This window comes from Salvelinus fontinalis, chromosome 19 (genome assembly GCF_029448725.1).
Source record: "Salvelinus fontinalis isolate EN_2023a chromosome 19, ASM2944872v1, whole genome shotgun sequence".
Lineage (NCBI taxonomy): Eukaryota > Metazoa > Chordata > Actinopteri > Salmoniformes > Salmonidae > Salvelinus > Salvelinus fontinalis.
This window is the reverse complement of record NC_074683.1, coordinates 12,196,058-12,221,239: the sequence shown is the minus strand read 5'-3', so window position 1 is coordinate 12,221,239 and position 25,182 is coordinate 12,196,058. Positions and strand designations below refer to the sequence as shown.

Here is a 25,182-nt window from a genome sequence, read left to right as displayed (position 1 = left end):
AAGGTCCTCTAGAGCTGATGTAATGATACAAATTCAATATATTATTATATAACAAAATATCCTATTGCTTGAAACAAAAAATGAACATTTTAGCTAGCATTCTTCTCATGCGGATCCATCCCGGGGTGGAATGTAGAAACTGGGAGCCTAAATAGGTTGGACCGGAACCGGATGTCAGCAAGTTTCTATTCAAATTGTTGAGCATAGGGGAATACTGAAAAAGTAGGTCACTAGCTGTCTTATTTGAAACAATATAAAGATAAAGTCCGTCTCTATTATAAAAAGCAACCGAAAGTTTTAGCGTTATCAAAGAGCGGTATCATGTCCTTGATTTTCAAGTAGCACGTCTTGTAAATTCGCTAGCATGCTAACGAACTAAACGTTAGCTAGCTAGGTTTACATGAAGTAACTAACGTTAGCTAGCTAAGATTTTCCAAGTCACAACATGTTAACTAACTAGCTAGTTACATGTGAAGTACGCCTTTAAAGTGTTTACATAGTATTTGAAGCTGAATTACGTGTACATAATTAGTATTTTTTGTTGTTGTTGATAACATTAAGACGTTTCCATAAACCACGTTAGAAAACATGTTAAGTTAGCTATATAACATCAACATGCTGATGTTTACTTTGCTTGTTTTCAGGCTCAATGATGCTTCACTGAAGACACTTCAAATGGAGGAACACACACTTTCCTCAACATGCCTTGCAGCAACCTGGCCTCTAGGACGGCTTATGTGAATTCAAGTGAATAAGTGACTACCCTTGAGTACAATTCAGACTATTCTGACATTTCCACCATGAATCCCAACAGTCTGTTTGGGAGGCAGCAGGGAGGAGCTTTCCAGGCCCCCAGCAACACTAACAAGACTGGTGGCATGTTCCAGGCCTTCAGACAGGAGGGTTCCACCAACCCTCCACAGAATGTAGCATTTAGGCAAACTGCAACATTCGGGCAACCGTCTGCCTTCAGTCAGCCTTCAGTCTTTGGTCAGTCTCCGGCATTTGGGCAGACGCCTTCGCTTGGACAAGACTCTGTTTTTGGGCAAAGTGGAGGACTAGGTCAGGCGCCAGGGCAGACCTCGACATTCTCTTCAATAAGTCAGCCTCCAGCCTTTGGTCATTCCTCATTGGGGCAGGGTAGCTCTGGGTTTAGTGGTGCTCCCCCACCATCGTATGGTCAGGCCACCGGACAGATTCAGAGTTCTGGGTTTGGACAGATGCCTGCTTTTGGACAGAGCTCTGCCTTTGGGCAGCCACCTGCATACGGGCAGCAGCAGGCCCCGGCGTTCGGCCTCTCCTCTGGGATCTCCCAGGCTTCCTCTGGCCCCACCACTACCACCACCGCAGGGTCGGCGCAGCCTTTGAGTTTTGGCCAGTTGCCCTTTGGCCAGCCGCCGCCCAGCGCTACGACCACCTCCTTTGCTACAGCTCAGAGTGTTGTCCAGAGTGGAGGCTTCAGCACCTCAGAATTCAGCTTCAAGCCGTCCAACGAGGTGCTGTTTAAGCCCATCTTCAGTGCCAGCCCAGAGCCGGCTAACCCCCAGCAAACCGCTGCACCCGAGCAGCCCTTTGGTGGCGCCACCACCACCCAGCCCTCTTTCAGCACCAAGGACAGCAGTGGACCAGCCAGCTCAGGCTTCTCTCTACTGACCGGAGCCAAGAGTGGCACGCTTGGCTTCAGCTTCTCCCAGCCGGCGGTGGCCCCCTCCATCTCCGCTTCCATTGCCACTACCAGCCTGGCCCAGAAAGACCCTCTCAGCATAGGCTCCGGAAGGAGCCTGCAGTTCACATTCTCCCAGCCATCCGCTCTCTCCAGCACTAACTCCAGCTCCAGCACCGCCACCCCCCAACCAGCTCCGGTCCCCAGCAGCCCCTCCTCCTTCAGCTTCTCTACCAAAGTCCTCCAGTCCCAGCCTGCGCCCCCGATGTCCCTGTTTGGAGGAGTCAGCTTCGGCCAGACCTCTACATTCGGAGACCTAAAAACCGAGGCCCAAGCCGAGGAGAAAGTTGGCGATGAGGAGAGCACCAGGGAAGTGACAGTGTTTGGGAGACTTGGAAAAGGAACTAAGCGGAAGGAGGAGCCAGTGAGTCCCAAACCCGCTCCAAGGAAGCCTGCCCAATCAGAGGACGCCCAAGCTGAAGCCAGAGCTGACCTACCCAGACACCCCTCGAAACGGCCTCTCCTGAGGTCCTCCCGCGGCCCCGGGGGTGGACTCTTCTCCAGAGCAATGAGTGGCATTATGAAATCCACAGCCAACTCAGTGAGGAGGGACCCCGTGAGGGAGGAGCAGCAGCCTCCAGGATGGGGGGAGGGGGAGAGAGCAGACACACAAGCTCCAATCAGTCTCAGACCCGCTACTCCTCCCAGTGCTCAGGCCCCCACCACAGAGGTTCTGGAGAAAGCAGAGGTGACTGGTAAGTCCTCATCATGAAATTTAAGTAAAACACTATTACTTGCTGTTAACCAAAATTGAAAGTATAATGTTTAATTTGTATCACAGATTTTGTCATGCTGATTTTCTTCTCACCTTTTCCTCCAGGTTCGGTGGAAGCCCCTGACCCAGACGCTGAGACCAAGACCCCAGCTAGGAGGAGGCAGCGCGGCGAGAGCACGGACAGCCTGGGGGGCATGTCCCCCAACGACGCCACCATTCTCCAGTGCAAGAGCATCCCACTCAGCCTCAACAAAAAGAACGTCATAGAAAAGCACTTTGGTCGCTTCGGGAAAGTCTGCCGGGTCTACTGCCGACCCCATAAGAACCTGGCTATCGTCCACTTCCAAGACCACGTGAGTACACACTCTACAGACAACAGAGGCGACTTGACACTCTTTTGGGGATTCTCAGTTCCGTTACATGTTATATGTTTGTGCTGAATTTAACTGAGAATATTTTTTTGTTTGTTTTCAAACGTCCGTGATACCTTTCAGGCATCAGCAGCAAAGGCAAAGAAGAAGGGTAAAATGCTGCACAGACAGGAAATGGTTATCTTCTGGCAGAGGAAGAAACACAGTAAGTCCTTGTGGCCGCATCCTCCTATTTAGCAGAGTTAAGACAGACGATACGGACCAAAGCCATTCTGTCTTTAGAAATTGATTGTGTGTGTGCGCGCTCGTGTGTGTTGCTCCTTATGTGTTTGTGTCAGGCCCGGGAAAGAAAGGCGATCGAGCCCCAGAGGGAGAGGAGGAAGAAAGGGACAGGGACAACCAGGTTTCAGACACCAGTCTGGGGGGCTTCCAGTCCTCCTCTCCACTGAGGAAGCCACTCCCCAAAGCCCCTGCCCTCAGCAGCACCGTCAACGTCAGCAGGAGGTAACCTTGGCTCCCTCTCACAGCTAGCTGGGCCAGACTTATAGTTTCTCTGAAGTGCTTTTATTACCTGAAATGCTTGTGGAAACATATGACTTATACTGTGATTATAATAGATACTTTCGAGGCTTATTAGCTGGGGGATAACTGTGGGTGTTAGCTAGCCGTGGGTAACTAGAGTTAATCTCTAAACACATCAGGATGTGACGTCAGATATAAAAAAGACACTTTGTTTCTCAGCTCCCCAGTGACGAAGCCGTCCATAGCCAAATCCCTGCAGTTTGAAAGCGAGCCCCAGCAGGACAGCAGCTCCGAGGGCCAGAGCTCTGAGCGCCCCGTGCCCTCCTCCCTCCTCCACTTGATTGGCCAGCTGGCTGAGACAGCTGAGGAGAAGTACCGCTTCCTGGAGCAGAGGGACAAGATCTTGCGAGCTGGTAGGTATAATAGAGCTGTCAGTCTGACATGCAGTCCTGGAACTGGCCACGCACTTCTGAATTGACTTTCCTGCATTTTTTGTTTGAAGCCATCAGTTGACATGAAAGAAAGAGCTGAATGTCGATTTCTTTGACTGTTGGCATAACAACAACGATGAAATTTAAAAGTAATAATAATACAAATTAAATAAAAAATCTGGTCTGTAGAGGCTGACTGGTTCTGTTGTTCAATGTGCAGGGCGGCCCAAACGGACAGACCTGGAGCTGTCTTTCTTTGTGGGGACATGCCCAGACATGTGCCCTGAGAAGGAGCGCTACATGAGGGAGACACGCAACCAGCTCAGTTGCTTTGAGGTCGTCCCAGACACCGAGAGGGTAAAGCCATTTCTTCTATCCCTGTCTCAAGACACACAAATTCTCTCAGGCACACATTTTGCAAGTATACTGCACCTGTGCTACTGTTGTGTAAAGTACACCACCTTGTCATCAATAGAGATGTTCCACTTGATGGCATATGATAATAATGATGATTTTGATATGTATGCTATTTATCTAGATATGTCCTCAAACTCCAAGTGCTTGACATTGTGAGTGGGATATACTCCTGTCCAAACGTCTCAGTTAAAGGAAATCAACCTTGTTTATACATTTTATAATGAGACCACTTCCTGTCCAGGTGGACCACGTGGCGGCCATCAAGGAGTACAGCAGGTCGTCGGCGGACCAGGAGGAGCCCCTCCCCTACGAGCTGCGGCCCCTCCCCGTGCTCAGCATGACCATGGACTACCTCGTCACCCAGATCATGGACCAGGGCCACGACAACTACCGCGACTGGTACGACTTTGTGTGGAACAGGACCCGCGGCATCCGTAAGGTAAACACAGCTACTGTTGGTTAGCTAGCTGGTACTGTTTTTTTAATAATTTATTATCGGTGTCACAATTATTATTATACTTTTTTAACTAGGCAAGTTAAAGGAATGGGAAAGTGCTGAAAAACGCTGAGTAGATGAGAGCAGAATTATTATTTTTTTAAATCAAAGCTTATGAAAAGTTTTCATAACACATTGCTGTGGTCTGAGGGGCTTTGTCTGTTGGAGTTATGCTAACTCTATTCCTCTCCTCCCAGGACATCACCCAGCAGCACTTGTGTGACCCGCTGACGGTGTCGCTGATCGAGAAGTGCACCCGCTTCCATGTGCACTGTGCCCACCACCTGTGCAAGGAGCACATGATGACGTTCGACGCCAAGATCAACAACGAGAACATGACCAAGTGCCTGCAGAGCCTGAAGGAGATGTACCAGGACCTGTCCACCAGGGGTGTCTACTGCCCCCAGGAGGCTGAGTTCCGCCAGTACAACGTGCTTCTCAAACTAGATGTTGGGGACGTCCTCCGGTCAGTCACTCGCCAATGATTGGGTCGTGTTTATTAGGGTACACTGTAGCAAAAGATTTTGTAACGGAAAAAGGTTATAAGTGTCTCTTATTGGTCAGCTTTACCTCCCAGTCTCCCTTCGTTACGGACCATTTTCTTCTGTTTTGTTTTTACGACTGTGACATTACCCTAGTTATTCTCCATTTGGAAACACACTACTGATGAACTGTAAGCTTGTCTTTGTTTTAATGTTTCAAACACCGCCCTTATCCTCCACTCTGACTGAGAGTATGCTCTCTTTTGTTGTGGTCCACACAGTGAGGTGCAGCAGTTCAGGGACGAGGTGCGCAACTCTCCAGAGGTGAAATTTGCCGTGCAGGCATTCGCAGCTCTCAACAGCAACAACTTTGTACGCTTCTTCAAGCTGGTGAAATCTGCCTCCTACTTGGCGGGCTGCCTATTGCACAGATACTTCAACCAGGTCAGCAATAAATGTCATCTACCCTAGTAACATACCTCCTTACATGCCATGTAATTTTTAGTGGGTCTGTAGTTAGCTTTGAAAAGTAGTAGGAAGTTGAACCTGTAATAATGAGGCTCACGTCCCAACTGGTTGTTCCTTGGGAATTGATGGACGTTTGTGTGTACGTGCCTATGTGTTTGTATGCATTTCTGTGTGTGTAGGTGAGGGGCAAGGCCCTGAGCACCCTGAATAACGCCCACACAGTGGGCTATCAGAGGTCCACCAACTTCCCCCTGGAGGATCTGGTGCGCATGCTCATGTTCAAAGACGCCGCTGAGGCCACAGACTTCATCCAGCAATTCGGTCTCAACGTCAGTGGCGAGTCAGTACCTGTCTAATACAATATATGCACCCAACATGTTTACTGGAGAGAAGGAAAAAAACCTGTAGCATACAGAAAACAAAAAATAACGTTTCTTATTTGATGTTCAGGTTGCACCTCCATGTATCGCTTGAAATGTAACATCTTCACAACAGTAAAGAGCCCAGAGGGACAGTGTTTTAAAGCGGCAATCAGCTGTAGAAACAATAACAAAGAGTACCTCGCGCCCCTGTTTTGCAAAAACGCTGAAACTGATATCATCCATGAAATAAAAAGGATAGTTTTAACCATGTTTTGAGTCTATATCAAATTGTATTAGTCACATGCTCCGAATACAACAGCTGTAGACCTTACAGTGAAATGCTTACTTACAAGCCCCTAACCAACAATGCAGTTAAAAAAAATATGGATAAGAAATAAAAGTAACAAGAAATTAAAGAGCAGCGGTAAAATAACAATAGCGAGACTATGTACAAGGGGGTACCGGTGCAGAGTCAATGTGCAGGGGCACCGGTTAGTTGAGGTAGTATGAACATGTAGGTAGAGTAATTAAAGTGACTATGTATAGATGATAACAACAGAGAGTAGCAGCGGTGTAAAATAGGGGGGGGGGGGGCAATGCAAATAGTCTGGGTAGCCATTTTATTAGGTGTTCAGGAGTCTTATGGCTTGGGGGTAGAAGCTGTTTAGAAGCCTCTTGGACCTAGACTCGGCTCTCCGGTACTGCTTGCCGTGCGGTAGCAGAGAGAACAGTCAATGACTAAGGTGGCTCATTGACAATTTTTAGGGCCTTCCTCATATAGTGTTTGTTTACATTTGTTGTTTACAAACATTGGAGTAAAGATTTAAAATGCTTCTTGTTGTAATTTCTGATTGCTTCAGACAAATTTTGTGCTTCAGTTGCTCTTCTCCACTCGTCGTCATTCCCACATTCACGAACAGAAGGCTCTCTGACTTTGTACCAACTTTTCTCTGTGTATTTTTAGCTGGTAAAATGCAAGAATAACTTCAAGCAAAACATAAGGAAATGTAGCTGGCTACATTTTTCTATGATAAACATTACAAATAGGATGGCCATGCATCGTTTTTGTAAGCTAATTTACCTACGTGTGGCTGCTAGACAAATAGCATTGCACTTTTCTCAAGAAAATGAAGGTATTTTCAGCCAAATGTGTTGCACTAATGTATTTAGTGTTAATGGAAACTGTAGTTGCACGCCCCTGACCACTCCTATTGAAGCAAAAAAACACGAACTGTCAATATAAAACACAGGTGAAATTATTTAAAACGCAGAGTTTCTGATGGTGTGCGTTTTGATGGTTACGACAGTTGAACTAAGCTCATGAGGCAAGTTATATTCTTCCAGAATCAATGTGTACATATTGTTAATTTATAAGTCCAACAATGGATGTAGCAACTGGTAATTGCCCCTTAAAAAAGTATTTATACAAAAAAAATCAAAAGATGATTCACTACAGTCACTTTTCAATGTTTCACTGGGTAATTGTTGTCATCAAGCAACAGACTTCCTTCTCTGATGTCCTCTGACCTCCTGACCCCACAGCTTGGTGGAACTAAGCCGCACGGCCTGGCAGGAGCCAGACCTGAACCTACCCCAAGTGAAGTCAGACGTCATCATGGCCAAGAGGGCTGTGCTAATTGGGGAGGTGGTAAACGGAGGACCACTGCCCAACCCGCCCCAACATGCCCCCGTCTGCAGCTTCGACGCCCACAACAAGTACTGGGGGGAGGGTCCGCTGGCAGAACCCACGTTCGCTGCCATCTTCAGGAGCAGCCCGGTGGCTGTAACGAGTATGGGAGCCATGGCAGTTCAAGATGACTAAACTGTAGAGGCTTATAGAGCCGCTGTGCCGTAGATTGATGTTCAAGACAGCCCTTACTGACATTGTTTATTTAGCCTGTCATGGTGTCTAGAGTTGTCTGCCGTTGTTGCTATCCTTGTTAAAATGTTCAATAGTTTGTATTGGTAGTCTTGAGCTAATGATTCAATGTCACAGGTATGAGGGGCGTCCATGTTCTTTACAATTGCTGCTTTGTTGTAATCTTTCTCATTCTGACTGAGAATTATTTTTATTTTTTTACTCTCCCCAGTGCCAGCCTTCACCCTACAGAAGCCAGAAGTCAAGGCCCAGCCGGAGGTTGAGCTCCAGCCGCAGAACAAACCCGTCAGGCTGCTGGCAGAGCCACGACTCTTCGGGGATCTTCCCCCACCGTACCCCGGCCTTGCCACTGCCACCGAGCCTGCCCAGCAATTGCAGGGCACAGATGAGACAGGGGAACCAGAGCCCGCCCAACCCACTGTCCAGGTTCACCCTGCAGCAGATCTCCAACAGCAGCTGTTCCAGCCCATTGATGTTGCCCAGACCCAGCCTGTCAGACCCCCCTCGCCCCCGCCCAAACCTGAGCCAATCTACTCTGACGAGGTGAGAGAGCGAGGAACCCCTAGTGGGTTGATGCTAGCTTGCCTTAGTGGTAGTGTTTCCCAAATGGGCTCCCGATTGGCGCTGTGGTCAAGGCACTGCATCTCAGTGCTAGAGGCATCACTACAGACCCTGGTTCGAACCTGGGCCGTATCACATCCGGCCATGATTGGGAGTCCCATAGGGCGGTGCACAATTAGCCCAGTGTTGTTAGGATTTGGCCGGGGTAGGCCATCATTGTAAATAAGAATTTGTTCTTAACTGACTTGCCTAGTTAAATTTAAAAAAAAAATGGTGGGTTGAGACCGTTGGTAGGTCGTTGCTGCTTTCTTTTTGGTCATAGTTCTAGGCTCTGCCTCTAGATGTGTATGAAAGTCAGCAGAAGGGTAGGAGATGTGCCCCCCCGTACGTATGACTCATGTTTTCTGTCCATCCTACTGCCGTAGGACATCCTGGCAGAACTGGAGTGCGTGGTGGAGGAGGTGCTGGAGGCGGTGGTGCAGGAGCTTGCCAGCGCCGGGGCCGACTACGCTGCAGCTGCTCTCGGGTGAGTGCTATATTATTGCTTTGTTTAAGACTGACTTATGATTGCATACACTGTGGTACATCAGGAGTAGCATTGAACATCCCCTTTCACGTTGATACCCAATGCCTTGGTCTGTCTCGCTGCAGTGCGAGCAGTGGCCACATGGAGGCGGTGGTGAGTGAGGTGGTGGAGCAGATGCTTCGGGAGGTGTCCACAGCCGAGGTCCAAGCAGAGCGAGAGAGACTCGCCGAGGAAAAACGCAGGATAGAGGAAGCCAGGTTGGTCAGAGACTCTGAAACATCTTGATCTCAATCCTAACCCTAGCTGCAAACCCATGCGCAAAATGTATGCACGCGTGACTGTAAGTCGTTTTGGATCAAAGCGTCTGCTAAATGGCATATATTATGTTATTAATCTCTCACTTTCTTAACCATACATTGGAAGCAGAAGTTTAACAAATCACTTAGTCCAAGTTTTGACCTGTTAACATGTAACTCCACATCCTACTTCTAGTCCAATGTCTTCCAACTCATTATCCATGTCTCTCTCTTTTCCTTGGCAGGAGAAAGCAGGAGCACGAAGTCTTCCTGGCCCAGTTTAGTGACTCTCTCTGTTCTGAGATCAGCCAAGAGGTCTTGACCGAGTGTATCCAGGAGACGGCCGCCTCTGAGATCCAGTGAGCTGCCCTTCTACACTCAAAACTCACATTCCTGATTCCATATCCACCACTAGCCCCATATTCATGGTGCTGCCTCTCCCTTGTGTATATGCACCTGTGCAGTACTGTCGGGTCTCTGTTGTATTTGCCGACGTGCAATAGCCACCAGACTTAAGTCACTTTCAGTAACAGTATCTGTGTGTCAGGTTAGCCACGGAGGAGGAGGCAGCATGTGTGGCGCGCTGCTCTGAGGAGGTGTGCAGCTTCCTGGTGGAGGAGACCCTGGATAAAGAGATATTCCTCATGGTGGAAGACATCCTGGAGGCGGAGCTACAGCGCATACAGAAGTACATTAAGAGGTACAACCAAGGCATTTGAATGACAACTATGACTGCTTGGGTTGACAGTTGGGCCACCAGACTCGTGTAGACCCTTCATCAAGGTTCTCCAACTCTGGTCCTTGCAGTTTTAGTTTCAAGGCTCACGTTTGCTTTTCAAAGCCTGCCCTCTCTCTCTGTTGGGTGTTCGCTCCTTCTCTCGAAGCATTGCCATAACGCGGAATATTTTACCGTGAACACTGCAGCAAAAGCGAACTCCTTCCTCCGCTACTCTTTCGTCCTCGTGAGGCTACAATACGTTGAGTTTCCGGGGAAGCTGTGAAGCACATATAGCCTACAGAACTTGGTTCAGTAGTGGCCTGAATATTGTATATACATTTGTTCATATAAAGGCTGAAGGCTAGAAACAGCCAATATCTATTTTCTACAATGTATTTGAATAAAAAAATATATATTTTCATTTTATCTAGGTTTAACACCAATCATTCACTATAAAACATTTACCAACAAAAATGCTTAGCAGAATACAAAATATTATGGGGCAAAAATAAGTATGCCTAAAACATATATTTCTAAATAACAAAAAAAAGAGTATAATAAGAGTAGACTCCATGACAATCCAGCGCCATAAAAACAAGTTCAGAACAAATCGTCCAAGAATGTGCTTAATGTTCTGGTCTCATAAGGATTTTGGAGTCATTGAAAGGGTTGAAATGGATGTGTCACGAAGGCTAGGCACTAATTTTAGGTAAGACTCCAGCCGTTCAGTCGTGGTGTACTTCTGAACCCAGCAGCTTCAGATCCTTTTGTTGCTTGCAGTAGGCAGCGGAATGACAGCAAGTTGCTGCTCCCTTCTCATTTCACCTCTGCAGCTGTTGTTGCAATGCCTCGATGAACTTCCAACGGTGGGGTGGTTAGCGCCAAGATTCGCCGAGATTGTTCGATGCCAGCCTTCCACTCAATTGTTGGTCTTCGCCAAGTCTTGCAGGACAGCGTCGTAGCAGTTCCGTAATTCTGAAAAAGAGATCATATTCGGTTCACTTCCAGAATGATTTATTTGCGGTCTGTCGTTCCCATCTGTAGGTGTAGCCTTCATGCGGCAGGATATTTTTTCGAAGCACATAGTGGATATATTTGGGTTATATTGCTTGTCAGTGACATCACCAGAACCTTGGATAAGTGAGTGCCACTGGACATTTGGACTGTAATTCCATCTTATTGTAGGCCGACAATCTGTCTCCACTCTTTGCTGGGCTTTCATTGGCCTGTGCTATTGGTGGCATTTAAGACGTGTCGTTCGTTTTATTGATCTTAGTATGTCAATGTCAGAGTATCTTCTCAGTTGGGTAGTTTGTGTGGTATTGAACATATTGTAATGTATCCAGTCATGTAGAATTGCAGGAATTTATTTTAGGAAAGGCTATTTAGAATTTTATAATCGATTTCAGACGTTTTCTATTGGTAGGCCTACCCATGTCTCCCTCCTCGCTCGGAAAGCCTGCTGACTGATGTCAATGCCAAAGTTGATAATTGTGACTTGATGAAATTGGAATGATGTGAATAATGATGATGGTGAGAGCCCAGTATAGCCTAACCCTTTAAACATAGGCTACTGTTAATTTGTGTCTCTATAATCACAACGTTTCTAAAGTCATATTGAAACTTCCAAATGTCGGCTTTTTACAAGATCATTTTTTCTCTAACTGATCAAAATTGGGTATGCTATAGACTATATATAATATTCTGCACGTATGAACACATTTATTTTAGGCCATATATAAAAGAGCTATGCCTGATTTTTTATAAAAAGCCGCAAACAGACACATTGTTTTGCAGCCAATAGACTGTACAGCTGGCTTCACAGTTTCCCCGACTAATAGGCCTACAAGGAAACTCGACATATCTCGCCGAAGTTGAGTGCGCGAGGGATCTGTGCGCTGCTTAGTACTTTCCACAAAAGGTTTTGCGCAACAAAAAGACATGTAAGCTTCCCTCTCACCCCCTCCCTATTTCTTTCTCTCCGTCAGGTGGCGCGACGTGGTGGCGGTACGCAGGCAGCTAAAGAGACAAATGCGGGGCTTCCCTGCCGCCCCCTGCTGTGTGGACCCCCGCTACAAGCTCAAAGCCCTGGCACCCAGTGCCCCCTCCCAGCCCTCTATGGACTGCCTGGCCAGGGGCATGGTCAACCTGGGCAATGCCGGCTACATGGCCCTGTCCAGCACCAGGTACTGGAGCTACCCTGCCCTACTCTGGCCCTCGCCTCCCTCTTCTCTCTGTCCTTCTTTCTCTCTCTTTTTCCCTCTTTCCTTTGCTCTCTTACACACCTCTGACTCTTCTGAAATGTCCCCAGGTTGCTAAAGATGAGACAAGAAGCAATCCATCAGATGCGAGTCCACTTCTACTACCAGCAGCTGTTGAAGTAAGCCGTCATCCCCGCTCTTACTTCATTGTAGTTCTTCTCTGTTGTGTACTTCTCGAACTCTCTCACAATGACATTAAACACAACATCAAACAATATGTGTGTCCCCTTCAGTGAGTCAGTGTGGACTCCTCTAGACATGCCTACGCTGGTGGTTGAGAACGTTCCTAACCCACCTGACAGAATCTTCTGGAAGGCCACCCTGCTGTTGCCCAGCGACCACGAGAGTGTTGCCAGCATCGCCGACAGGTGAGATCAAATGCAATGTGGCAGATGTAATTGCCATTGAATTCCACACACCCTCTCACAGTGCAGCATACAAGTACTCTCACCTGTACTTTGATGGCTGTGTCAAAGAGTGTCATGTATTTGCCAGCTTTGCTAAATACTGTAAAGTGACTTCAGTTTGATGGACAGCTGCCTCTGAAGCCTCCGCAGCTAAGCTTCCATCCTGTTGTTCTTGATCTGCATCTGCTCCAGGATAAGGAGCAGCCTGTTAGACAGTTTCTTCTTGAGGACTTTCTTTCCTCTGAAAGTGGCACTGGATGCATGGACCACTTTTCTCTACACACCTGAGCATTTTCACCAGCTGGTCTCATGCTTTCTGAGTGCCTCTTTCTGTCCTGAAACTCATTCAGCTTTTCACCTTTCCAAAGATAACCACATACAATGCATCTCTCTTATCAACCAGTTTGCTGTAATGCTCTTTCATGATGTCATGAGACTCATCCCAGCTCTTGGTGGAATCCACAACAGATCTGTAAAACACATCCAGAGTCATGGGAGAGGCAACATCATCAAAATCAGATTGTCTTGCTCTCATCTCTGCCAGTGGTAAAGATCACAGGCTCAAACTTTCCAATGGTGTCAATCGCGAAAATCATCAGACCTTTTGTGAATAAAATTCTGAATCAATTGCAAGAGTTTCTGAAAGTGTTCCAATTAAGTTCTGTAATAATTTGCCGGAGAGGCAGAAAAGTCAGCTGAATCTTAGCTTTCCCAGTGAGGACTGAATTCAGAATTAGCTAATTCTTTTTTTACACAAACTTTTATTTTTTAGATAGAATACTGCTAACAACCACATCCATTTTGCAGAACTCAGTGAATGTTCATGTACTGTATGTTCAAACGGGGCAGCCTCTTGTATATTTTTATCCGGATGCAATGGGCCACCCGGCACAGCCAGAGGAGGACTGGCCACCCCTCGGAGCTTAGTTCCTCTCTAGGTTTCTTCCTAGGTTCCTGCCTTTCTAGGGAGTTTTTCCTAGCCACCGTGCTTCTACACCTGCATTTCTTGCTCTTTGGAGTTTTAGGCTGGGTTTCTGTATAAGCATCTGCTGATGTAAAAAAGGGCTTTATAAATACATTTGATTTTCTCTCCACACACTTATTTTCACCAGCTAGTCACTCATGCTTTCCAAGTGCTTTTTACCTCTGATGATACTTGTGTGTGTTCTCTGTGCTCTTATTGTAGGATCCTGACAGACTGGCTGGAGACGAAGTTTGGCGTAGGTGAAAGTGCAAACACCGAGAAGGAGCAGGAGGGGACACTGAGGACTCTCTGCATCACCAATGGACTCAGGGAAGCAGGAGAGAAGACTCACAAAATACACATCAGCATCAAGGTGGGAGCTAAACAACATTACCAAAACATTTCCCACTAAGACTAGCGATAAGTTGAATAACTACTTTCTACACCAGGGGTGTCAAACTAATTTTTGCCCAGATGCCGCATTCGGTCTTACACAAGATCCGGAGGGCCATACTGAAAATGTGATATACAGTGCATTTGGAAAGTATTCAGACCCCTTCTTTTTTCCACATTTTCTTACGTTAGGGTAATTCTAAAATTGATTACATTTTCCCCCTCATCATTCTACACACAATACCCCATAATGACAAAGTGAAAACAGGTTTCTTGACATTTTTGCAAATATTTATAATAAACATTTTTAAAAAACGTATACCTTATTTACATAAGTATTCAGACTCAATTGAGCTCAGGTGCATCCTGTTTCCATTGATCATCCTTGATGTTTCTACAACATTATTGGAGTCCACCTGTGGTAAATTCAATTGATTGGACATGATTTGGAAAGGCACACACCTGTCTATATAAGGTCCCACAGTTTACAGTGCATGTCAGAGCAAAAACCAAGCCATGAGGTCGAAGGAATTGTCTGTAGACCTCCAAGACAGGATTGTGTCGATGCACAGATCTGGGGAGGGTTACCAAAACATGTATGCAGCATTGAAGGTCCCCAGGAACACAGTGGTCTCCATCATTCGTAAATTAAAGCATTTTGGACTCTTCCAAGAGCTGGCCGACCGGCCAAACTAAGCAATCGGGGTAGAAGGGCCTTGGTCTGGGAGGTGAAGCATGGTGGTGGCAGCCTCATGTTGTGGGGATGTTTTTCAGCGGCAGTGACTGGGAGACTAGTCAGGATCGAGGGAAAGATGAATGGAGAAAAGTACAGAGATCCTTGATGAAAACCTGCTCCAGAGCGCTGAGGACCTCTGACTGGGGGGGCGAAGGTTCACCTTCCAACAAGACAACGACCCTAAGCACACATCCAAGATAACGCAGGAGTGGCTTCGGGACAAGTCTATCAATCACATTTATTTTAAAGCCCTTCTTACATCAGCTGATGTCACAAAGTGCTGTACAGAAACCCAGCCTAAAACCCCAAACAGCAAGCAATGCAGGTGTAGAAGCACAGTGGCTAGGAAAAACTACCTAGAAAGGCCGGAACCAAGGTAGAAACCTAGAGAGGAACCAGGCTATGAGGGGTGGCCAGTCCTCTTCTGGCTGTGCCGGGTAGAGATTTATAACAGAACATGGCTAAGATGTTCAAATGTTCATAAATGACCAGCGGGGTCAGATAATAATAATCACAGTGGTTGTAGAGGGTGCAACCACTGAAGATGGTCTCTGAATGTCCTTGAGTGGCCCAGCCAGAGCCCAGACTTGAACCCGATCAAACATCTCTGGAGAGACCTGAAAATAGCTGTGCAGCGATGCTCCCCATCCAACCTGACAGAGCTTGAGTGGATCTGCAGAGAAGAATGGGAGAAACTCCCCAAATACAGGTGTGCCAAGCTTGTAGCGTCATACTCAAGAAGACTTGATGCTGTAATCGCTGCCAAAGGTGCTGAGTAAATGGTCTGAATACTTATGTAAATGTGAAATTCCAGTTTTGTATTTTTTGTCAGAGTCTTGAGTAAGGACACGTACCTGATTATGCATAGAAGTAGGCCTAGGCTACCTGGCCTGCGTACAAATGTAGGCCTATAAATGTGCCCGTTTGGGGATCTGATACTATTTCTGATTGTCTTAACCCAGCATGTCAAAGTAATTTTTTCTTTGCATCAAATAGCAAGTTTTTACTTCCGTTGAGAATGACAATAGTTCCTCAACGTAGCCTATTTGAAAAATGTTTCCAGCTCTATCCCTTTCGATAATCACTCGGCATGAAAGGGGTAAAAATGTCATGCTCTGATCCGGAGTAAACGTCATAAAATAGGCTGACCTGATTACTACTTATCCCTTGCGCAAATAGTCTACAACTGTGTCTGTTTGTCCAGGGCTTACTGGAAACTCTGAGGGCCCAGAATATTTGCTATCACTATCGGGATGGACCAAGTTAATAGTTGATAGAATGTTTCAAGATTCTTGCAGACAAGTCATGCGTAGCCTATGTGATTTTATAGGATATTTATTTTTTATCAGGATATTTTCTAACTGCAGGCTGCAATGTTTTTATTGTTGGTTTAGGTAGGCTATTTTTACATATTGGCAATGGAAAAGTTAATTTTAGATTGGTATCATTTTCATTTAGATATCATTTTTATTAACCACATGACATTGATTGAGATATGAAGACTATTATAAATTAAATGAATCTGATCCATGAAAATGTGCATATGAAAATCATAACTGGCACGCAGATCAGTAGAAGTACAATAACTTGTTATTCCAAATGGAAAAGGTTGCCGACTGCTGGTGTAGCCTTTTACCGGCAACTTCAGGAGCTTAATGGCAGAATCTGTGGAGGCCAGCAGCAGAGAGAGGAGGAGGGTCTGGTCGGGAACAGGTTTTTTCCTTCTGGTTAGGCTATATTGATCTCTTGCTCCCTCTTTGGTAATTTGTGTGTCTTGAGTTTTAATCGCAGTGCTTAAAGCATCAGACAAGCTCAGTAGCCTATATATAGTTGACTTTATTCAAGCATAGGTTGTGTCTATATATCAAAAGAACAGATGACTCTCGGTCGACCAAGATTTTTATATGTTGGGGACAGCCCTTATATATACAGTTGAAGTCAGAAGTTTACATACACTTAGGTTGGAGTCATTAAAACTTGTTTTTCAACCACTCCACAAATTTATTGTTAACCAACTATAGTTTTGTGTATGACACAAGTAATTTTTCCAACAATTGTTTACAGACAGATTATTTCACTTATAATTCACTGCATCACAATTCCAGTGGGTCAGAAGTATACATGCACTAAGTTGACTGTGCCTTTTAAAACCTCTTGCGGCTCGGTGTCCCGCTAGCGTTCCACTACGACAACATCTGGTGAAATTGCAGAGCGAGAAATTCAAAATAAAAAATCGTAATATTAAACATTCATGAAAATACAAGTGTCTTACATAATTTAAAAGCTTAATAATTTACTTCTTGTTAATCCAACCGCGTTGTCAGATTTCAAAAAGGCTTTACGGCGAAAGCATACCATGCAATTAACTGAGGATAGCGCCCCACATCAAAATACTTTTTCAAACCAACACAGGCATCACAAAATCACAAATAGCGATAAAATAAATCACTTACCTTTTGAAGATCTTCCTCTGTTTGCAATCCCAAGGGTCCAAGCTACACAATGAATGGTCGTTTTGTTAGATAAAGTCCTTTATATCCAAGAAAAGTCTGTTTTAGTTGGCGCCATTGATTTCAGTAATCCACTCGTTCCACGCGCATACAAACGAATCCAAAAAGTTACCGGTAAAGTTCATCCAAACAAGTCAAACGATGTTTCTAATTAATCCTCAGGTACTCTAATATCTAAATTAACAATAATATTTAAGACGGAGAATAGTATGTTCAATAGGGAAGATAAATAACGAAGAGCGCACACCTCATTCACGTGCTCAACATCACTACTTTTCTAATGAGGGACACCTTGGATAAACAACAACTACTTGTTCATTTTTCAAGAAACAAGCCTGAAACCCTGTCTAAAGACTGTTGACATCTAGTGGAAGCCATAGGAACTGTAATCTGGGTCCTATTTATTTGTATATCCCATAGGCTAGCACTGAAATGGCCTGTGACCTCAAAAAAAAAAAAAAACATTTTCGGATGGATTTTCCTCTGGTTTTTGCCTGCCATATCAGTTCTGTTATACTCACAGACATTATTTTAATAGTTTTAGAAACTTCAGTGTGTTTTCTATCCAATGCTACCAATTATATGCATATCCTAGCTTCTGGGCCTGAGTAACAGGCAGTTTACTTTGAGCATGTTAGTCATCCAAACTTCCGAACACTGCCCCCTAGCCCTAAGAGGTTTTAAACAGCTTGGAAAATTCCATAAAATGTTGTCATGGCTCATGAAGCTTCTGATAGGCTAATTGACATAATTTGAGTCAATTGGAGGTGTACCTGTGGATATATTCAAAGGTCTACCTTCAAACTCAGTGCCTCTTTGCTTGACATCATGGGAAAATCAAAAGAAATCAGCCAAGACCTCAGAAAAACAATTGGAGACCTCCACAAGTCTGGTTCATCCTTGGGAGCAATTTCCAAACGCCTGAAGGTACCACGTTCATCTGTACAAGCAATAGTACGCAAGTGTAAACACCATGGGACCACGCAGCAGTCATACCGCTCTGGAAGGAGATGCGTTCTGTCTCCTAGAGATGAATGTACTTTGGTGCAAAAATTGCAAATCAATCCCAGAACAACAGCAAAGGACCCTGTGAAGATGCTGGAGGAAACGGGTACAAAAGTATCTATATCCACAGTAAAATTAGTCTTATATCGATATAACCTGAAAGGCTACTCAGCAAGGAAGAAGCCACTGCTCCAAAACCACCATGAAAAAGCAAGACTACAGTTTGCAACTGCACATGGGGACAAAGATTGTACATTTTGGAGACATGTCCTTTGGTATGATGAAACAAAAATAGAACTGTTTGGCCTTCAATGACCATTGTTATGTTTGGTGGAAAAAGGGGGAGGCTTGGAAGCTGAAGAACACCATCCCAACCGTGAAGCACGGGGGTGGCAGCATCATGTTGTGGGGGTGCTTTTCTGCAGGAGGGGCTGGTGCACTTCACAAAATAGATGGCATCATGAGGCAGGAAAATTATGTGGATATGTTGAAGCAACATCTCAAGACATCAGTCAGGAAGTTAAAGCTTGGTCGCAAATGGGTCTTCCAAATGGACAATGACCTCAAGCATACTTCCAAAGTTGTGGCAAAATGGCTTAAGGACAGCAAAATCAAGGTATTGGAGTGGCCATCACAAAGCCCTGACCTCAATCCTATAGAACATTTGTTGGGCTGAACTGAAAAAGTGTGTGCGAGCAAGGAGGCCTACAAACCTGACTCAGTTACACCAGCTCTGTCAGGAAGAATGGGCCAAAATTCACCCAACTTATTGTGGGAAGCTTGTGGAAGGCTACCCAAAATGTTTAACCGAAGTTAAACAATTTAAAAGCAATGCTACCAAATACTAATTGAGTTTATGTAAACTTCTGAGCCACTGAGAATGTGATGAAAGAAATAAAAGCTGAAATAAATAATTCTCTACTATTATTCTGACATTTCACATTTTTAAAATAAAGTGGTGATCCTAACTGACCTAAAACAGGGAATTTTTACTTGGATTAAATGTCAGGAATTGTGAAAAACTGAGTTTAAATGTATTTTGCTAAGGTGTATGTAAACTTCTGACTTCAATTGTATCTTTTTTTAATTTTTTTTACTCGAACCTCCGGTGGGCAGGATTGGACCCCAGATCTGGCCTGCGAGCCATATGTTTGACACTCCTGCTCTACACTGACGGATTAACATCCTGATGCATTCACCAATCACATCAAAGCAAATATCAAGACACTTCTGACAGCAGTGTAGTTGTACTGACTTTGTCTGTGTGTGTTGTACTTACCAGGCATCTCGGGGCCCGCTGAGTGAAGAGGGCCTGTCCAATTTGGAGGAGGACCAGGCGCTCCAAGGTACAGGAGCCCTGCTGATGCTGCTGCCTGCCCCCAGCCCAGGCAGCGAGGACCAGGACGTGCCCATGCTCTCTGCTCTGCTCCAGCTCAAACAGCTCCAGCAGGCCAACATCTGGGACTGCCCGCTGCCCCTTGCCATATTGGTGCCTGGCCCCCACAACACACAGAAACTGGAGGAAGGTAGGGGTACCCCCAACCATACATGCACACATGGCTGAACATCACAAGCAATTTCTTAGTGGTCACTCACTCAATGGCACATATTGTGAATTAAGTCCTTATTAAGTACCAAATCTGTAAATCTCTGCCTGCCTCTTCTTCTCTTCTGGTTAGACCTGATGCTCGAGACGTTGGTTGAAGACGGACTGATATCAGAACACGTGTTCGTCCACATCCCAGAGACCACCAGCGACCTACAGGGCTCAGAGCAGGTACGGACAGCCCTCTTGAAACAAAATACAAATATTTAAATTGCTCCTAAGGTAATTAAATGAGTAGTGTTGTATTTATGACCTGGACAATACCAGTATCGCGATATTCGTTAGTATCGTGCCAAAAAAACAAAACATGAAAGGGATTTAATTTCTTTATGAAAACAGCCCTAATGTTGGAAACTAACATCATTATGTTTTCATCCAGAGTCACATTTCTTTATTTTCCAAGCTATAGGACACTATCTTACAGCTGGTTTTTAAGGGACCAAAGAATTTGATCTGTTTCTTGTTTTCATTTTTGCCAGGGAAAAAATATTGCGATACTGGTATCGTCGCAACCCAATTTTTATTGAATTGGAAGTATTCTAATGTGGGGTTTGCTTGCCCCCAGGTGAGCCAAGCGGTACGCTGGCTCTTGGCACGTGCCCCAGCGCCTTCCCTCCTCTCCTCCCAGACCCTGGTGCACTTCGTGGAGGCCGGGCTGGGCCGTGAGTTCAGTTCCCGCCTCTACAGCCACCGGCAGGACCGGGCGGGGGCAGGGCTGTCATGCCAAAACCCAGCCCCTGTCATCAAACTCTACAATGCTGTGCTGGCATTCCTGGCTGACCTAGTGTCTTCCCAGTACCTCTCCAGCCTGTCCTGGCCTCCGGGAGAGTTCGCCCTGCCTGAGACCCGAGACTTGGTGCCACACCTGGGTTGGAACTCTCCCCAACACCTGGCATGGCTCCGGACGGCTGTAGTCAGCTTGCAGATACCCAGCTGGGACATGCCTGCTAACACAGGTGGGTAGATTTTTAGTTTGTGTGTGTGACTGTGTAGTTGTGCTTGCATGAGGTTGTGCGTGTGTGATTCTGTTGACTTGCAACTTATGTAGCCTGATCCCAGATCTGTTTTTTGCTTTTGCCTACTCTGTTGTCATGGAGCAGAAACAGACTGGCACCCAGGCTAACATTTATCCCTTATTGCTGCTCAAATTACAACTGTTTACATTGCCCTCCTATCTACTCGTTAATACATCTCATTAATAAAATTCTCCCCAGCCTCCTGGCCCCAGCTGTGTTCCGCCATCTTCCAGTACGCCGGCCAGATCCCAACTTCGCGCCACAGCCAGCCCCTCCTCATGTCCCGTCTGGAGAACCTCCTGGAGAGGGTGCGCTGTTCCACTGCTGGAGCCCAGGACCACTGGGAGGAGAAGGGCCCATCCTTCCAGCAGGTCCCCTGGGACGAGGTGGTGGCTCTCTGCATAGACCATAAGCTGAAGGACTGGCAACCCCCTGACAGCCCAGTTTGTGATGGTGAGATGACTATTGGTTTATCTACTCTGTCTGCTCTACTCAAGGCCTATTCTAGCACTTTGGGTGACATTTTCCGCACCAAAGACAAATGCAGCTCCTTATCTGAGACAGAATAAACTGAGCTTTCAGCAGGATTTGAGACATCAAAGTATTGTATGAAGAAAGCAAGAAAACAAGTTAAAAAGCCTTTATTGCATTGAAATTTGTAAAGAGCTTAACTTAATCCCAAGACTCCGGTGGTGCTGTTCCAGATGCAGTGACAGAAGATGGAGAGGTCCTGGTCTACTTCCTTAAGGAGGGACTGAAGGGCTTCCAGCCCCCGGCAGAGTGGACGGAGGCGGTCAGCCTCACACACAGAGAGAAGCAGCAGGAGTCACAGGGGTAAGGAGGAGACAGGTTCACAACTCTGTCTCTCTTTCTCCCTTTATATTTCTCTCTCACTCTCAAATCTACTCCTGAGTTTGTTGGCTTATACTCCCTTCTGCGAATTGATAAACGAAAATGGATCATTTCCTCTTCAGAGCCAGTCCAGGAGGCCTCGCAGCTCTCCCTCCCCTCAGACAGAAGCTGTTCCGGAGCCTGGTGGATCGTCCGGACCGCTTTGCCCCTTGCCACACTCTGGACATCACACACACCCCCTCACCCCGGGACCTGCTGCCCCACAAGGTCCTCCACGGTCTCCAGGAAGAGAGGGCACACAGCCAGAGGTGTGAGGAGCAGCTGCAGCGCTGGCTAGAGGTAGAGCCCTTGGACTCTCTCTCCATGCCCCTCTTCATACCCTCTAGCCTGCTCTCCACGGCCAACATCATGACCCCCATCCGTACTTCTGGTGGTGTGTCCACTGCTACACAGGTACGACTGTCTTCGCACGCACACACGTACATATATATGCACACACATAAACACAATATTACAGAGCCATGAGAAAGTACATACAATCTAGATACAATACCCCATAATGACAGTGGAAACATGTTTTTAGATTTTTTTTTACATGAATTGAAAATTAAATACAGAAATATCTAATTTACAGTGCCGCTAGAAAGTATTCACAACCTTTTACTTTTTCCATATTTTGTTACAGCCTGAATTTAAAATTGGTTTAAAAAAAAATCACTGGCCTATTATAAATTAATTAAAAATGAAAAACTGTAACGTCTTGAGTCAATAAGTATTCAACCCCTTTGTTATGGCAAGCCGAAATAGGTTCAGGGGTGACAAGTCACATAATAAGTTGCATGGACTCTGTTTGCAATGATAGTGTTTAACATGATTTTTGAATGACCATCTCATCTACCTCATCTACCCCACACATACAATTATCTGTAAGGTCCCTGAATCGAGCATTGAATTTCAAACACAGATTTAACTACAAAGACCAGGAAGGTTTTCCAATGCTTTGCGAAGAAGGGCACCTATTGGTAGATGGGTGAAAGTAAAAGCAGACATTGAATATCCCTTTGTGCATGGTGAAGTTATTAATTACACTATGTAGTGACCGGGTGTATTGATACACCATCTAAAGATGCATGCGTCCTTACTAACTCAGTTGCCGGAGAGGAAGGAAATCTCTCCGGAATTTCACCATGAGGCCGATGGTGACATTAAAACAGAGTTTTAATGGCCGTGATAGGAGAGAAGTGAGGATGGATCAACAACATTGTAGTTACTCCACAGTACTAACATAAATGACAGAGTGAGAAGAAGGAAGTCTGTACAGAATAAAACTATTCCAAAACATGCATCCTGTTTACAATAAGGCACTAAAGTAAAACTGCAAAAAATGTGGTAAAGAAATTAACTTTGTACTCAATACAAATAGTTATGTTTGGGGCAAACCCAACACGTCACTGAGTACCACTCGTCGTATTTTCAAGCATGGTGGTGGCTGCATCGTGTTATGGGTATGCTCGTCTTTGGCAAGGACTAGGGAGTTTTTTTAAATAAAAAGAAACGGAATAGAGCTAAGCACAGGCAAAATCCTAACAGCTTTCCAACAGATACTGGGAGACAAATTCACATTTCACCTAACCTAAAACACAAGGCCAAATCTACACTGGAGTTGCTTGCCAAGAAGGCTGTGCATTTTCCTGAGTGGCCGAGTTATAGTTTCTACGTAAATCTGCTTGAAAATCTATGACAAGACTTGAAAAAGGCTGTCTAGGAATGATTAACAAACAACTTGACAGAGCTTGAAGAATTTCAAAGAATAATGTGCAAATATTGTCAAATCCAGGTATGCAAAACTCTTACAATTACCCAGAAAGCCTCACAGCTGTAATCGCTGTCAAAGTAAATTCAGGCTATAACACAACAACATTTTGAAAAAGTCACGGGTTGTGAATACTTTCTGAAGGCACTGTAATTGATAATTTGCACTGTTGAACATGTGTTAAACACAACACACTAATAAGTAGGCTACTATAACAATGTACACAACACACTATATACTGTAACCACTGTCCAGTAGTTTTAAAGTACTTTAGTAAAAAAAAATACTTATTTTGGGGGGGTATTTGTACTGGCAGACTCACTAAACACACATGCTTTGTTTGTAAATTGTTTACGTGTTGTACTGTGCCCCTGGCTATCCGTGAATTTAAAAAAACAAGTAAATTGTGCCGTCTGCTTAATATAAGGAATGTGAAATGATTTATACTTTTACTTTTGATACTGAAGTGTATTTTATCAAGTACATGTACTTTTGATACATACTTATATTTAAAACCAAATACTGTTACTGTAGTAGTATTTTACTGGGTGACTTTCACTTTTGAGTCATTTTCTATTAATGCATGTTTACTTTTACTTAAGTATGACAATTGGGTACTTTTTCCACCACTGCCATTGTCTCTCTCACCCAAGTGTTGTGAGCATTTGCAATGAATAGTACAATAGTAGAGTGACTTAATTGGTATTCTTCAATGTCTTATTTTTTTGTAGGAAGCAGAACCAGAAGACCCTTTGGAGAAAGCAGAGCGCGATTGGCTCAAGGGTGCTCCTGTATCCATGGCGCAGCGCCTGAAGGAACTGAATAGGCTTTTATTGGCCAGTCGAGAGGAGGAGCTTGCGTGCGGGCTCAAGCTGAACAGCTTATTGAACATTGTCGAGGACTGAATCTCATGTCATATCACACCATTTAGTTAAAGGCCTTAGCTTTTGCTTTTTGGACTTGTTGCCATCTGAAAATCTGTTATTGTGGTCAGAAAATGTAAACCCATAATATTGTCAGTGTTTTTACTTTTTTAAATGTTGGTTTTCTAATTGAGAAGAAAGATTCATTACTTTTCCTTTTTTAGTTTTGTTAAGTAGTTTTGCATCATGACAGGGAACTGATTTGTTACATGTGTCTCTGTCTTCCTATAACGGGTGGATCTCAGTGACCTACACATGCAGTTGCTTGACAGACTTAACATGACTTAAGTTTATATCTAAAATTATGTATTTGTTGTAATTAGTTGCTTAGTCCTCTTGTAGATGTTTTTTTTTAAATCACAAGGATGGTTTGTTATCTTATTTTTCCATATTAACTGGTTTAGGGATATTTTGTGGATTGACCCAAATGAATGACTTTGGTTATGTTTGTTTCATGTTGAGCTATATTTGTCTAAAATGCTGACGTTATATTTGTCATAGGAATCTAAATAAAAGTCTTCTGATGAATGTTGCCATATATGTCAAGAGTTTATGGTAACGCTCTCACATTCACGAAAGCAACATGTTTGAGCACTCATTAGAGCGCTACATTGAAACCCCGCCCATTTCTCCGCCTCTAAATTGTGATTGGACAGTCGCCTGTCTGCTCATATCTCTCCATGCAAAAACCTCCTCGGATGGTACTGCTTGGTATTATGGGAAGGGCAG

General features: G+C 44.9%; 1 protein-coding gene across 1 annotated transcript; it reads left to right on the top strand.

Moving 5' to 3' along the window:
• The first annotated feature begins 133 nt into the window (after nt 1-133).
• mcm3ap (minichromosome maintenance complex component 3 associated protein) lies at nt 134-24,981 on the top strand. Its single transcript, XM_055870802.1, has 28 exons — nt 134-222; nt 645-2,418; nt 2,544-2,791; nt 2,933-3,014; nt 3,148-3,313; nt 3,551-3,744; nt 3,983-4,119; nt 4,421-4,618; nt 4,873-5,141; nt 5,439-5,601; nt 5,805-5,965; nt 7,530-7,777; nt 8,078-8,409; nt 8,853-8,953; nt 9,079-9,210; nt 9,495-9,608; nt 9,797-9,949; nt 11,956-12,153; nt 12,279-12,347; nt 12,462-12,596; nt 13,822-13,972; nt 19,526-19,769; nt 19,923-20,020; nt 20,415-20,805; nt 21,064-21,318; nt 21,570-21,699; nt 21,840-22,170; nt 24,262-24,981. The coding sequence occupies exons 2-28, from the start codon at nt 801-803 to the stop codon at nt 24,433-24,435; spliced, it is 6,492 nt and encodes a 2,163-aa protein (XP_055726777.1). The 5' UTR covers nt 134-222; nt 645-800; the 3' UTR covers nt 24,436-24,981.
• The last annotated feature ends 201 nt before the right edge of the window (nt 24,982-25,182 follow it).

Coding starts and splice junctions, on each gene's coding strand:
- mcm3ap (XM_055870802.1), top strand. CDS start 801: ATGAATCCCAACAGTCTGTTTGGGAGGCAGCAGGGAGGAGCTTTCCAG. Junction 8,410..8,852: donor AGCCAATCTACTCTGACGAG/GTGAGAGAGCGA, acceptor CTACTGCCGTAG/GACATCCTGGCAGAACTGGA. Junction 12,154..12,278: donor ATGGCCCTGTCCAGCACCAG/GTACTGGAGCTA, acceptor AAATGTCCCCAG/GTTGCTAAAGATGAGACAAG.